We start from the raw sequence: 15,174 nt of genomic DNA on the forward strand, positions 1-15,174 counted from the left end.
TAATGGATTGTACTAAATGGGACATACAATACAGGGCATTTAAATCTGAACATTTGCAATAAGATTAATCTGAATCACTGAATTCATAGATCTAGTAGTACAAACAAAGCCAGGGAACTCCTTCTACGCTTAGGATCATGTGATATTTTATATATGCTGGTAGACTATTATTAAATGCTAAACTCAAATCAGAGATTTTGTACTACAAAGTACTTGTGTTTTCTCTCTTCGCCCACCCCAGATAATCACCATCCTAGAAAAATTACCTAGTAATCCTGGCTTTTATTGATCTACAAAGTGTCTGTTGGTTAAGACAATGTCATATTACTAGCGTAAAGATATTATACAGTAATGGCAATATTTGAACAAACCTTTGTACTGTATCACCCAACGTTTCTTTTCCACCATTCAGAAACATCAATATCAGAACTTTGAAAAAGGAGCAGTGATGCAGTTTGTACATCTTTTTTCCAGTGGCACAGAGCACAGGACACAAAAGTCAAGCACTCACTCTCTCTCTCTTTCATATACATAAGAAGCCATGCCCAATTAAGTACACAGAAGGTTGCCCTAAATACAAGAGTCACGAAATTGAAGGGTTCAGATTGAAATTCCTTTCACTGTGCCTAGGTATTGCAGTCCACAATGTACCATATAAAAAAAAATAGTCAAACTTCCACAATAAAGGGAACACAGAAGCATCCTGTGCCTTAAACATGGTAAGTTAGCTGCTGCAAAGTCTCCCTATCGTCCACTACATACATGCAAAGCAACAGGAAAAAGTTAGTGAAATTCGCCAGAAACATATTTTTAACCAGTTCTACTCATGTCACATCTCAGTCTAGATAACACAGAGCTCTATAACGGAAAGAGAGGAAGCTCCCAGCACAAATCTAGCAGCCTGAGGATCTAAGTTCCCTCTAAGCTGCGTAGCCACGCAGCAGGCTATCAAGGGCTGCACAGGCATGCAGGGGAGAGAGATGCCTCTCCCCCAGCCCCAGACCTGGGCTTCTGCCACAGCCGGGGAGAGGTGCCTCTCTCCCAGGCCCGGGCTGCTGTGGTGAGAGAGGGCTGGGGGGGTGGAGGGGAAGGGTCCTCTCTCCCCGCCACAGCCCCAGGGCAGCCTGAATCCCAAACTCTTCATTCCTGCCCCACCTCAGAGCCCATACTCCCAGCCAGAGTCCTCACCCCCTGAACCCTCTGCCCCAGCCCTGAGCCCCCTCCCACACTCTGAACCCCTCAGCTCCACACATCTCCTCCATATTGGTGCACATAACAAAATTCATTCCACACATGAAGTAAAAAATTAGAGGGAACATTGCTGGGGATGTGCAAGTTATAAAGGTTTGACCTAGTAATCTTGACAGGGCAAGTGATGGAGGTGTAGGGGGAAGGAAGACAGTAAAATAAAACAATCACACACATGTACGTGTGTTCCATTCTTATTGTTTACTGTTGTCTTGCACTCTACCCACATCTCTTTTGCTGTGGATCTAGATCATATCTGCCTCAGCACAGATCTTGTCTTTTCTACTTGCCTGCAGAACATTTACTCCAATGGCACTATATTAAATAACATGCAAAGCTAAAAAAACCTAACCTTAACTTAGACACAAGACAATGGTTATAGCCTTTACAGTCACCACAAATACAGAACACTCTGTTTTCAGTCAGCCCTGAGCATGCAGCACAAAAAGAGGAAAATGCCCCTTTTTACTTTGTTTGCCCTTGCCTGCAATACCACAAATGACTGCCACATGAATATAAACTGGGCTGGCTAAGAGTTAGCAAACTAATATTCTGAAAGGATTCAAGGGAGAATTAACTGTTCACCAGTATTTTTCCGGAAAAAAATACTGATATAGCATATACATTTAAGCACTGGAAAGCATGGCCATGAAAGAGAAATCACCTAGCTTCCCACAATGTGTCAACACACATCAACTAGCAAATGCCTGCAATTCCAAAAACTGATAAAACAAAACAAAACAAAAACAAAAAAAGCCTGAATACGCTGGGCATGTTTTGGGACCTGCCTTTGTTAACATTTCAGGGTGCACCATTTGCTAAACTACATTTCTACACAAGAGCAATAAGTAAAATACACACACAAACCCAGCTATTTGCCCACAGTTTTTCACTGCAAACAAAGCATCATCTTGAACAACAATACTATTAATGGGAGTTTTGTGATCTTAAAACAAAGATTCAGTCTGTATTTAAACCAGGGATCGGCAACCTTTGGTAAGCAGCCCACCAGGGTAAGCCCCCGGTAGGCCGGGCCGGTTTATTTACCTGCCGCATCCACAGGTTCACCGTTCCAGACCAATGGGGGCTGCAGAAAGCGGTGCGGGCCGGGGGATGTGCTGGCCGCTGCTTCCCGCAGTCCCCATTGGCCTGGAGCGGTGAACCGCGGCCAGTGGGAGCTGCGATCGGCCGAACCTGAGGACGAACCGGCCCAGCCCGGCAGGGGGCTAAAGGTTGCCGATCCCTGGTTTGCACTATGCCTTTTGAACAGATGTTTTACAAATTATCCAGTTACCTGTTGTAAAATATGCACAACAGGTAAAGCCTACTGCTTCCCCCAAGTCTACAGTTAGATGCCAAAGCAACTGAATCAGCAGTTGCAGCTACTGAGTGCCATGCGTGCAGGCCTCAAAATGCCAGCACTCTTGCCCTGGGAAGACGCGAGAAACTCAGGAGGGTATTTAAGTGACCTAACTCAATGTACATTTTAAATCGACAACAGAGATCTCACGACGTTACTGCTGGTTCCCATCAGGAGAAGTGGGTGTTATGAGGAACTGGGAAGTGGATAGACAGATATTTGTACATTTTTGACAGCTCATTTTCTCAAGAAAAGATCAAAACCTAGTCTCCTTATTTATTTTAGTTGGGATTTCTAAAACATCGCCTTAACAACTGACATGGTACCACCACTGTGATCATGAGCACCAATTGTAGGTGATCAGTTTTCCAGAGTCATGCTTAGTGCAAGAGGAACCCAAGTTTCTCTATTTTCCTATAGAGGATTACTTTGTGGTATTACTTATGATCTCAAAAGACTGTTGGACGCTTGACATACACACATAGCAGGGAACCTGTAATCTAAACAGGCAACTTTGAAAAGGGGTGTAACAAAGAGCAAATGGGAATGCTAAACACACATCTGGCTTGTTCCAAGATTTTTTTGTTTTATTAAGCCTGTTTTGTTAGCTTGTTGTGGTCAGGAGTGTGATTTACAGGCCACGATATGGAATAGTATGGCATTTTCCCTGCCTTTTCACTTCCAAATAGGAAGTTAGGACTTTAGTTTATCAAGTGAAATGAGCTCCAATTCATGAATTAAGGGCCAGTTTTAATATCATGCATGCTCACGTACAGCAACAACTAATTTATCAAATGTGGCATTAACCCATCAGAGACCAAACTAGCTGAAAGGGTGAATTCTAGGAAACCACAGTTTAAAAAGTAATAAAATAGTTTAAAAAAAAAAAACCCACACAAATATAGTTTGGAAATCTAACCAAAGAGTTGTTAGTGCCTATCTATGCGTTCTCTGGAACATTATTTATTCCACTTAAGAGTTACATCGGCTTCAATTTCACAGAATTCAGGGTCAGATCTCACCTAATCTAGTTTTGGAGCAGCCAAAATATGTTGCAATCAGAGCAACTGCTAAACCAAATGAAAAATACAAAGCTGAATAAATCGGTATTTTTCAAACCGAACAGTGTGCCCACTATAAAGATATTTTCTATAAATCTGTCTCATTTCACCTGCCATTTATTTCACCAACCTGTTAGAATTAGAGAACAAATTGAAGAAATAGCAGCCTGCCAATTCCTGTGGCCAGGGGTGGCCAACCTGAGCCTGAGAAGGAGCTAGAATTCAACAGTGTACATTGCCAAAGAGCCACAGTAATACGTCAGCAGCTCCGCATCCGCTCCCCAGCCCCCACTAATCAGCACCAACGCCCCCCTCCCCGCAATCAGCTGGTTCACATGCGCAGGAGGCTATGGAGGGAGGAAGGGGAGCGAGGGCATGGCAGGCTCGGGGGAAGGGGAGGAGTGAGCGCAGAGCTTGGGGCAGAGCAGGGGTTTGAGCAGTGAGCACCCCCCAGCACACTGGAAAGTTAGCATCTATAGCTCCAGCTCCAGAATCAGTGCCTAGGTAAGGAGCTGCATATTAACCTCTGAAGAGCCGCATGTGGCTCAGGAGCCACAGGTTGGCCACCCCTGCCCATGGCAGTTCCTTGCTGATGGTTCATGAGTCCTATTGCTTTAAGAAGCTGTAGCCATTTGGAATTGGACAACTGTTCCCCTAATGGACAGATTTATGCAATAAAAAAAAAAAAGAGATGCAGGAAATAGTAATGTTCCCAACACACTGTTCATTTTCCCTTCCTCTCAGTCACAGCCTGTTTCTTCAGATGTAACTGAAAAAATTCAAACAATGAAACCAAGAAACACAGCAATAGTGAAGATCTGGGTGTTAAAATTCTGTTTCTCATACCCATGCCACCTCTCTAAGGTCAAGGAGGCTGCATGGGCATAAAAGAGCATAATTTAACTTCCAGTGGTCACAGTGGTTACAGGGTAGGACCAAATACCTATGTCACAAACTTTCTCCTTGGCCGCTGCCACACTTATGTCCTCTCAGAGGAGATTCTCTTAAGTGCATCTGAGACCAGGCAGATTAAGTGCACAGGAAGATGGCTCACAACCAGAACTCTGAACTTCTTCTGAATTTTTACAAGTAACAAAGTTTCTTCAAATTGCAATTCAGATAAGGGAAAGGGGATGGAATCTTACACATGGCATCCCCTCTCACTACATACTTGTGTGAACCAAGAACAGTACTGCAAACTATTTATAGTATGAGTACATGGATCTTGTATAGCTGGAAACCATTAGCACAGCATGATAACTAAAAACAATATTTAACCACTATGCACGAAGACACCAGCTGGAAAAATTTAAAAAAAAAACCAAGAGTCCTTCTTTACAGATGTCTAGACAATGAATTTAATAAAGTCAGAACGAACCATCCTAGAGCAATGCTGGCTTTGTGAATGTAATGAACTGAAATTACCAGAGATAGTAACGTAAACTGCATTTGACTATAGTGAATACATTTCAAGATGAGCAGATGAATTTCATTACGAACAGGTATGTCTGAATAGCTGGAATCTTACCTGACTTCTGTCTTTGTCCACTTTCTTAAAACACTTATTCAAAGACAGATTATGTCTCACAGAATTTTTCCATCCAGTGGGAGCATTAGCAAAATAGGGAAAGTGTTCTAGGATCCAGTTGTATATATCCTTTACAGGCAGACGTTTGGTTGGCGAGTCCTCAATGGCCATAAATATGAGGCAGCTAAAGGAATAAGGAGGTTTGCAATTGGGGTTCTGCTTGGCATCATAGGGCATGTCCGACTGAGCAGGAGAAGGAGGCGTGTCATCGTCAATGTCCTGAACTGGGCTAACACTTCTTAAAACTGAGTCTCCAAAGCTTTTCAGCAAATTCTTGCTCTCATGTAACCAGTTCAAGTTAGTTAGTTCTTCATCCTCCACGGCCCCTTTATCTAATCTGATGGCAGGCAAAGAGAAATCTAGGTCCTCATCCTCATGAAGTGCCTTTGATAAATCGCTATCTTGGTAACACTGACTCAGGCCGCTGGAAACACTAATTCCTGAGCCCTCTGGCTTCTTACTGGGAGGCATGACTGGACCCATTTAGACAGAAGCTCCTAGTAGAGTAAATCCAAAGCAGGGAGGGGGGAAAAAAGAAAGAAAGTTAGCTGGTGAGACAGCTATAGTATAACAACATTTTGACAGCTTTTCCCCAGTCAATAATTTGGGCATTTATGTTCTACATTTAAAATGACAGGATCACATAAACACACATCCAAGACTGTTACATAAAATAATTTACAGTCAGGAAAAGGAATGAAATTTCAATCCATAGGATAATATGATAATCCTGATATACCTCAATTCTGCGCGTACTCAAAATTCCATACAGGAAATCCAAAACACACATCCCTTTACTGATGAATACATGTATCAAATCATAGAATACTCCACTCATACTGCTTTTAATAAGTATATAAACTTTAAAAAAAAAAAACACACAGGGTAAATAAGGCCAGTTGCTTCAGATTAAGTTCAGCTGTTTGAAGACAACACAACAGCATTGTGATTAAAGTCACTCTGTCTCCTCTGGCTGAGGGCACAAGCAAGCAAACGTCAAATTTAATGATAGCACAATTATGATCGAGCTCAAAACTAGGAGCAGTACTTTTTAAACAGACATGAAGGGGATCCTGCAATTTGGGACTGGGCCAAGAAATACAGAGGCATGTGCTAGAAAAACAGGACACTTCAAAGTACATGTAAAGAAAGGGGTTGGAACATACATTGAAACTTAATTGAAATGTGGCATAAATGAGAATCCATGGGAAATGTTAAGTATTATAGAAGTGACGCAGAAGAAGTATGGTGACAACATTTGTGGAGAATACTGCATTAGGGGGCTATGAGGGAGTGAGAGATCAGTAATATTCAGAAGGACTTGGAGAGATCAGAAGCTCTTCCAGATAAATAATGTGAGTGATTCAACAGAAACAGATGGGAGTAAAACAAAACAAAAAAGAGAGGTGGGGGGCATGGCAAGGGGAGTAGTGTGCCTTCAGTTTTCATAAACAACAAAACATTAAGCAGATTTTTTAAAAAAAGATAGAATTTTACATCCACCACTAACTTATGGAGCTTTCAGCACAAGTCCTTAACAAGAGGAAAAAGATGCCTGCATGGAAACAAAAGTGTAGAATATATTGTAGACTATATTAAGCACTATAATTCTTCTGTCTAGCAAGGACACATGTGGCATCCTGGTCACAGAATCACAGACTTGCTGTAGTAGTGAAGGAGAAATTATAGCAATTGGCAGCCAGAATTACATCTGGCTGCATCTGATGAAGTGAGCTGTAGCTCACGAAAGCTCATGCTCAAATAAATCGGTTAGTCTCTAAGGTGCCACAAGTACTCCTTTTCTTTTTTCAGAATTACACAGGGGCTGAAGCACCTTACCTACAGAAAAAGGCTGAAGGGGATAAGGTGGGGGAAGCCAAGGCCAACGTTCTGGGGAAGGGGACGAATGAAGGACGGAATTCATGGGATATAAAAGAGGGGAAAGAGTGCCCCTACTGCAATTCTTTTCACAGCAGTGATAAAAAGAACATGCTCATGCAAAGATAAATTAAAAAAAAAAAAAACACACTGTATGGCACTACCACATATAGAAATAAGTTAATATACAGTAAAACCACTACAAAAAGCAGAACAAAAGTAATTAGGTCTGAGATAGAAGCTAGCTGGAGGAGGAAAAAATACGGACATAGACCCTGTGGACAGAGAGGCTGAGCCTACATAGACACTACTTTCTAGATTTCTAAAGAGAATCTGAATGTATGGAATATAAATACGAGTTTTACAGTTTACTCCAAAATCAGGGCACTACACACTGCTCACCTATGCTGCAACTCAACTTTGGCTCCAAATGGAAGTTATGCCCCATGATCTCCTAAACAGGAAAATTATATCATGGCTGACAGTAAAGTAATTTAATTGCACTGTTGCTATGACAACATGCTGCTCTCTTTCTGTCTAATTTGCTTATTTGCCAGTATCCTCCCAAAGGGCCATATCATGCCATCCATTTTTAGACAAAACTCCTTATTGATTTCAATGGTGACTTCTGCTTAAAGACTAAGGACTTACACATTAGTTGCTATATTCAGTTATTGATTAAAAAAAAACAAACAAACAAAAAAGATTGCAGGAGCCACCAAAAAGTCTTTTAGGGTAACAATTATTTTGTTTCACATTTATGAAAAAAGTCCTAGATAAGTGGTAACTTTCCTACAGTTTGTTATTAATAGAACTAGGCATTAGCAGGGAAACAGTCTGATTAAAGTCCATAGGAAGCCCCCTTTCCCCCCAAAAAAATTACAGAAGTTATCAAACTACAGAACACTTTTCCTTAAGTGAATTCATATGAGGAAGGGAAAGAGACAATAAGTTTCAAGTCAGTCTGATTCTTTCACCTTTGCAACTAAGTAAGGTCACTGCCCTTGCAGGGTTCTCAGAACTCTCAAGTCCAGGAGGAGTTGAAGATGCTCAGCACCTTGCAATTTAGGCCCTTAAGCACATTAAAGAAAAAACAATGCCACCGTATACATGCTATAGTATATTGGCTTGCTGTCCCCCAAACTTTGGTTTGCAACAATTTTTTTCATAAACCACAAGTGAGCTTTCCAGTATTTGACTCTAACTGTATGCCAAATAGCATTTTTTTCTCTCTCCATATTTAGACAAAGAAATGCCTGATCACATGAGAGTCTGCAGTTAAGCAAACATTTTTTAATCTGCTGCCAATGAGGTCGCTCCACCAGATATGTAAATAGTTATTCACTGGTGAACTCCTTTACCAACTTTTCTGTTTGGTATGAGTTACGCTCTCTTTCGTTTCCCGTCACAGAGGAACAGAAATGGTTGAGAGGAAAAAGAAAGGGGGAGGGGAAGGTTACTACCCACCCGCTATTAATACGTTCTCCAGAATAACTACCAGAGACATAGTTTAGGCCTGAACAGATGTGTATCTTTAAAGGAAAAAAAATGAGTTGACAAAGGAAAAATAAAGCAGGAGGATGAAAGGCAGCCAGAGACGGGTTCTGCTGCACTTTGAAACAGGCACATTGCAACACTCGCCCTGTACTTGTCAAAAACATTTGAAGGGGGAAAAGGCACGCCGTGACTGGCTGGGATTGGAGTCAATCAATGGTGTTGCTAGGAAACTGGAAAACTGCTCTTATTCCTATACAGTGCCTGTGCCATTTGCAGTTGCAGCAAACATACCTTCAATGCTGGTCAGATGTCATAAACCTTTTATTGGCCTTACTGGATCATGCCATTAAAGCAACTTATCAATACACCTCCGAAGCCTAAGGAGTTATGGTCCCAGCGTTCTGATCTATTATTCTGACCATCTCCTTCGACCGCCAAACACCGAATGGATTTTTTTTTTAATTATGTCTTTGCTAAAAGAGTCAATTGGGAACTAGACAGCCTGACTTAAGAGCTGGAGAGTCGGACTCTGTTGCCTACGATGGCTTTTTAGTTTAAGACAATGCCAACTCTGTTCATTAAGTGTCTTAGGAAATCAAGGTAGCAACAGCGGCAGCCACTAAAACAAGCACACACATTTAGGGCACACACAGAACTCTTCGATCAACTCACTCCCTTCTTTGGTTTAGCTAGACCCCCAGACACGATCTGCAGCTCCGAAAGCCGATCAGCACGTTCGTAATTAATTAAAAGAGCTGATCAAATTTGCAGAAAAAGGATCTGCGATTTCTCTCTCGCCACACTGAGCTTCCAATGCAGTGCCTTATGCAATCTTCAAATATAACAAACAACAACTTACCTGGCTTGAGAGAGGTTAGATTTTTACCGCTGTCCTTTCATGGTTATTATGCAAACTTTCATCTGATTGAACAAGGCATCGTCTCCTCCTTTAGACTGAGCCAACAATGTGCAGAAGGGGAAAGGGGTCCCAAGGCACAAGAGGAAATACAGTAGCATGGGACCCTCCTGCAGTTTTACCTTCCCTCCCACCTCCCTTTCAGCTTTCCCTCCCCCCCCCCCTTCCCTTTACTCCTGATGGGCAGCGATTTGGGTCGGTGCTAGCAGAAGAGCGATAAACTGTTCCCACTGCAAGCAAACAAAAAAAGGCGACACATGACCAGGGAGGGAGGGGTGAAAGAGAAAACGTGGGCTGGGCCAACACTAGAGCAGCCACGGAAGGGAGGGGAGGGCCAAAGGGGTGGGGGAGGGTGTTCGCTCTCATTGCACACACGAAGATCCCAATTGCAGGCAGGAGGGGGGAAATGAAAACACCCTCGCTGCCCGCCCACACCCCCAGCACGGCCGCTGCCCCAGCAAATCCGGCTCCCCCCTGCGCCACGTTCCGATCGCTCACAGGAAATTCACCAGCTGCCTTCCCTCCTCCTGCGGCTCCTTCACTTGCTTCTCCGCCACTTCCCCAGAGTCTCTCTCCCCTCCTGCGAGTTACACAGACGTTTCCTCTCTCACGAGGGCTCCCCGCCACCCCTCCCTCGCTCCGAGTCTGGATGGGCACCTCAGAGTTTCTAACTCAGGGCCTGTCCCCAACTCGGCCTTATCCGAGTTGTTAGTGCGTGTGTGATTAGAAACGTTGCAGAGCCAATGTTTGCACTGCGCTCTGAAACTGCGGCGGTGCAGAGCGGGGTTAGACCTGCAAACATCAGGAGGGAGACTCTAATCGTCCCAATGAAAATCCTTCCTGACAAGAAGGTGCGAATTTAAAAAGTCTCAGACTTTTTTTAAAAAAAAAGTTAAGGTTGATCGGGATGTTACAGCAGCCCCAGGCCTCAAAGCTGATCTCGAGAGCAGCAGGGGCAAATAGCTCTGGAATTCACTCCTTTATAGTTCACACAATCCAGCATTGCTCCGTTAGGGGACACAATCAAAGATACTTCTTTATTCACAGGCTCCCCTAACAGTGGGTACTAGTCTCCCCCCTAGCAAGGGGTATCCTGGTAGTAGTGATGTTTCCATTTATAGGAATGTACCCCTTCAGTCCAACAAGATTATTCGGCTCCAATATTCAAAAGCAAGACAGAACCAAATGCACCCAAATTAAAGCTGTGCCAACTGGCTGTATCCACCCCTCAGCCCAGAAGAGACTGGGAGAGCAGAGAAGTTTGAAGGTCAACAAATTGAGGGTTAGAAAAAACAAAGCAGGGGAAGCAAACTACCCAACACTGAAAACACCAACCCTTGCATTTTGTGTAGTCATAGCCCCATGCAAAATGGAGGTCAAATGACATGGTAGTGCTTTTACACCCACTATGTACAGGGGTAAATGATAGTACAGATGTAGGACAGTGGAGAATATCCCTACCAGCATCCTTGCAATTTATACCAGGGAGCTCTTAGCTCAAGTGATTTAGTTTAGCAAATCCCAACTGCTGAAGTATGTATCCACACACAGAGAGAAGTACTAAATTATCTAGGGCCCAATACAGTTAAAGCTTTATAGGTTTAAAAATAGAGCTATGACTCTGACAGTTTGTTCCACCTGGGGTCTGTCCTCAAATGCTTTAAATTGCAACAGAAAACAAACCAGAAACAAGCACAATCAGAGAGAAGGAAAACCATCTATTCCTTAGAGAAACATGTTTTAAGGCCTTGACTAGGAAAAAAAGTGCTTCATTCCCACCCAGTCGAGCTATCTCAACAGCACTGGTGTTAACTCGGTTGAGAAACCCACTTAACACCAATTGAGTTAAACTAGTTGAATTAAGCTAATTTCAAAAACAAAACAAAAAAACCCCACCCACCCATTTTTTTTTTGTTAGTCTAGATGGGTTCTAAATGTGCAGCCGCATTCTGAGTGAGTTCAAGAGCATTTTCTCTTTTAAGAAAATAAAAACCCAACAGCTAGGACTTTTATAAATGTCTCATCTGTACAGCTCAAAATATCGCCTAACTCTGGGTCAATAGAATTATACAAGTGGGGAAACTGAGGTATAGAGGGGTGAAGTGACTTGACTTCAGTGACTGACTTCAGTCAGTGGCAAAGCTAGAAATAAAACCCAAATAAAACCTCTAATAAATATAATAAACTACTAGCTTTTATATAGTGCTTTTCATCAGCAGATCTCAAAAGACTATAAAACGAGGTTGGTAGATTTATCCCCATGTACAGATAGGGAAACTGAGGCAGAGAGGGACATGACTTCCCCAAGGTCACCCAAGTGGCTAGTGGCAGAGTAGGGAATAGACACCAGGTCTCCCAGCTCACAGTCATAGTACTCTATGCACGAGGTACATTTCCTGCTCTAATACTGCATTCACATAAGTGAGTTACGAAAAGAAAATCCAGATACAATTGACCACCTTTAAAATTAGCATAATTAATAGTTTTAAGGGTAATCCAAAATCAAGGGTTTTCCATTCTGAATTAACAAAATCTGCAAATTAGTTTATAGCAACACCAATTTTTCCCTTCAACATAGGCCAGGTCTACACTATAATTTTTTGCCCATATAATAATGTTGGTTAGAGGTGTGATTTTTATGACATTTTTATACTAGCAAAAGCCCTGGTGTAGATGCAGTTACACCAGCAAAAAAGTGCTTGTTTTTCCATTTGGAGAACTGAGATAAATTCTGGTCATGTCTTGCTAAGATCTTTCCTTGCTGATAGGTTTTTCCCTCTGTCTACTGAACAGATATTTTACATTCTTGCATGTTTTCTGAAAGCTGTACCAGCAACTGAATGTAAGAATGGAAACAATACCCATTAGGCCAGAAAATATCTTTATTACCCCCTCCTAACAATACCCTGCAATCACACTTCTTTCTATCATTGAAGCACACTGTGGACCATTACCTTACACAGTTCTTATCTCATGGCCATTCTGTTTTAAACAGAAAACAAATTACCAAATCATAACCCCACCCCCAGAAATTTACTCCAAGTACTTGGAGAAGTTCTTTAAGTAAGACAGCTGACTCTTTATCAACATCAAAGAGGAGACACTCATCATTGGTTTCAAAAGTTAAGTGTCTTACAAAACTAAGTGGAATTCAGCTAATGAGCATTGTTTCAGAAGTGTCAAGGGCAAAAATCTCATGGCACACTGTTGTGGGATATAAAGACGATTGCATCTAAAATCTCATGTATGTATCCTGTTCAGATACAGAGTTCAATTCTATTCTGTTTCAAGTCAGTGGTAAAATTTCCAGTTGACTCAATGGGAGTAGGATCAGTTCCAGAATGTTACAGCTTTTTTGTGGGAAAACATGTCCTGCCACAGTAAGCCATAAGGATAACAAGCCGAGGATCAGCCCAAAAATGTTTTAAATGCATGTATGGTAAGCAGTATTCTCTAATGGCTAGAGCACAGGACTGGGAGACAGGAAACATGTATATTCCAGTCTTTGCTGTCAGTGACTGTGGCCATGTCTACAGGAACAGTGCTGCAGCAGTGCCGCTATAGCGCATCTGGTGAAGATGCACTGTGCTGACAGGAGAGAGCTTTCCCAGAGGCATAATAAAACCATGAGTGGTAGAAGCTATGTGAATGGGAGAAGCTCCCCCACCAACATAGTACTGTGCAGATGAGCGTTCATAGGTGCTGGAACTAGAGGTGCTGGGTGTGCTGCCACACCCCGACTTAGATTCATAGATATAGATATTAAGGTCAGAAGGGACCATGATGATCATCTAGTCTGACCTCCTGCACAACGCAGGCCACAGAATCTCACCCACCCACTCCTGCGATAAACCTCTCACCTATGTCTGAGCTATTGAAGTCCTCAAATCATGGTTTAAAGACTTACAGTTTGGTTGAATGGCTCTCAGCCACCCCCACTATCCCCAGAAGCACCTCTGCGAGCGCTTGTCGGTGTAACTTATGTTCCTCATGGGGCTGGTTTATTCACTCCCCTGAACGACTTAAGTTATGCTGACATAAGCTGAAGTGTAGATATAGCCTCAATGTACAGCGGCAGTCAAAAAAGCGACCAGAAGCTGGGAATAATTAAGAAAGGGATAGATAATAGGATACAAAATATCATGTTGCCTCAATATAAATCCATGGTATGCCCACATCTTGAATACTCTGTGCAGATGTGGTTGCCCCATCTCAAAAAAGACATATTGGAATTGGAAAAGGTTCAGAAAAGGGCAACAAAAATTATTAGGAGTATAGGAGGAGAGATGAATGAGACTGGGACTTTTCATCTTGGAAAATAGACTGCTAAGGGGAGGTATGATTGAGGTCTATAAAATCATGACTGGTGTAGAGAAGGAAGTATTGTTTACTACTTCTCATAACACAAGAAATAGGGGTCACCAAATGAAATTAATAGGCAGCAGGTTTAAAACAAATAAAAGGAAGTATTTCTTCACACAACGCACAGTCAACCTGTGGAACTCCTTGCCAGAGGATGTTGTGAAGGCCAAGACCATAACAGGGTTCAAAAAAGTAGATAAATTCATGGAGGATAGGTCCATCAATGGCTATTAGCCAGGATGGGCAGGAATGGTGTCCCTAACGTCTGTTTGCAATAAGCTGGGATTGAGCAACAGGGGATAGATCACTTGATGATTCCCTGTTCTGTTAATTTCCTCTGGGGCACCAGGCACTGGCCACTGTCGGAAGACAGGATACTGGGCTAGATGGACCTTGGTCTGATCCAGTCGGGCCATTCTTATGTTCTTATGTTGTGCAGTCTTAGGGAAGTCACTGAATTTACCTGTGGCTCAGTTTCCTCTTGTGTAAGTGGGGGATAATAAGATTGTAAGCTTTCTGGGGCAGGGAATGTCTTTTATTCTGTTTGTACAGTGCCTACTGCAATGGAATCTTTGTTCATTCCTAGGTGCTATCATAATACAAATAAATAATAATACTACTTTTGTAAAGGGCTTTTGACATTTTCAGATGAGAAGTGTTATGTGTATAGTAAGATCAGAGTATATGTGGTGTCAAGCATTTGTTAGAAGAATCTCCAGTGATTTATTATTGCACTATAGATAGCTGTATAAGAATGTATTAACTTTCAGTTCAATTTTGAGAAATACCAGTCACTATTTCAGTCTCTCTGTTTAATGCGGACTTCCAAGAATCTCTCTCTACCCCATTCCCCTACCCTCCATCCAGTCTGGAATCTCTGATACCTCCTGCAAGCTGAGCATGGCAAAGAGCACAGACCCTCCATCATCATCATCACCACCACTGGTGAGAACATTTTCCCTGTCCATTAGTCTTATGATGTGTCACCACCCCTCTGGATATTTCTACCGCCTGCCCCAATCCCACAATGCATCAGGTTCAAACTTTTTGTCATCACCTTCAAGTCCCTACCCAACCACATCTTAACCTAGTCTCTGATCACATTGCCCTGATCAATCCACTCAGGGCATCAAGCCTTGCACCACGATCAGTTTATCTGTTTCTCCCGCAACTGTCTCCATTTATTTTTTCCATGCCAATGCCTATTTATGGGGCACTTTGCCAGAGCCATCCTCCCAGGCTGCTAACCTCCCTTCATACAAAG

At 42.4% G+C, this 15,174-nt stretch overlaps 1 protein-coding gene across 7 annotated transcripts in view; it reads right to left on the reverse strand.

Moving 5' to 3' along the window:
* Positions 1-15,174, reverse strand: part of FOXN3 (forkhead box N3) — a 304,442-nt gene that overhangs the window by 169,762 nt on the left and 119,506 nt on the right. For 3 of the 7 annotated variants that reach the window (XM_073349404.2, XM_073349403.2, XM_073349398.2), the window contains exons 1-2: positions 9,492-9,711; positions 5,198-5,754 (exon numbers count right to left, since the gene is read on the reverse strand). In XM_073349404.2, the coding sequence (XP_073205505.1) occupies positions 5,198-5,740 (543 nt within the window). In that variant the 5' untranslated portion in view covers positions 5,741-5,754; positions 9,492-9,711. Of the gene's footprint in view, positions 1-5,197; positions 5,755-9,491; positions 9,712-10,046; positions 10,119-15,174 lie in introns of those variants that run through there. The other 4 variants (XM_073349399.1, XM_073349401.1, XM_073349402.1 and 1 more) reach the window with 2 other exon arrangements.

The sequence above is a fragment of the Lepidochelys kempii genome, chromosome 6 (genome assembly GCF_965140285.1).
Source record: "Lepidochelys kempii isolate rLepKem1 chromosome 6, rLepKem1.hap1, whole genome shotgun sequence".
Lineage (NCBI taxonomy): Eukaryota > Metazoa > Chordata > Testudines > Cheloniidae > Lepidochelys > Lepidochelys kempii.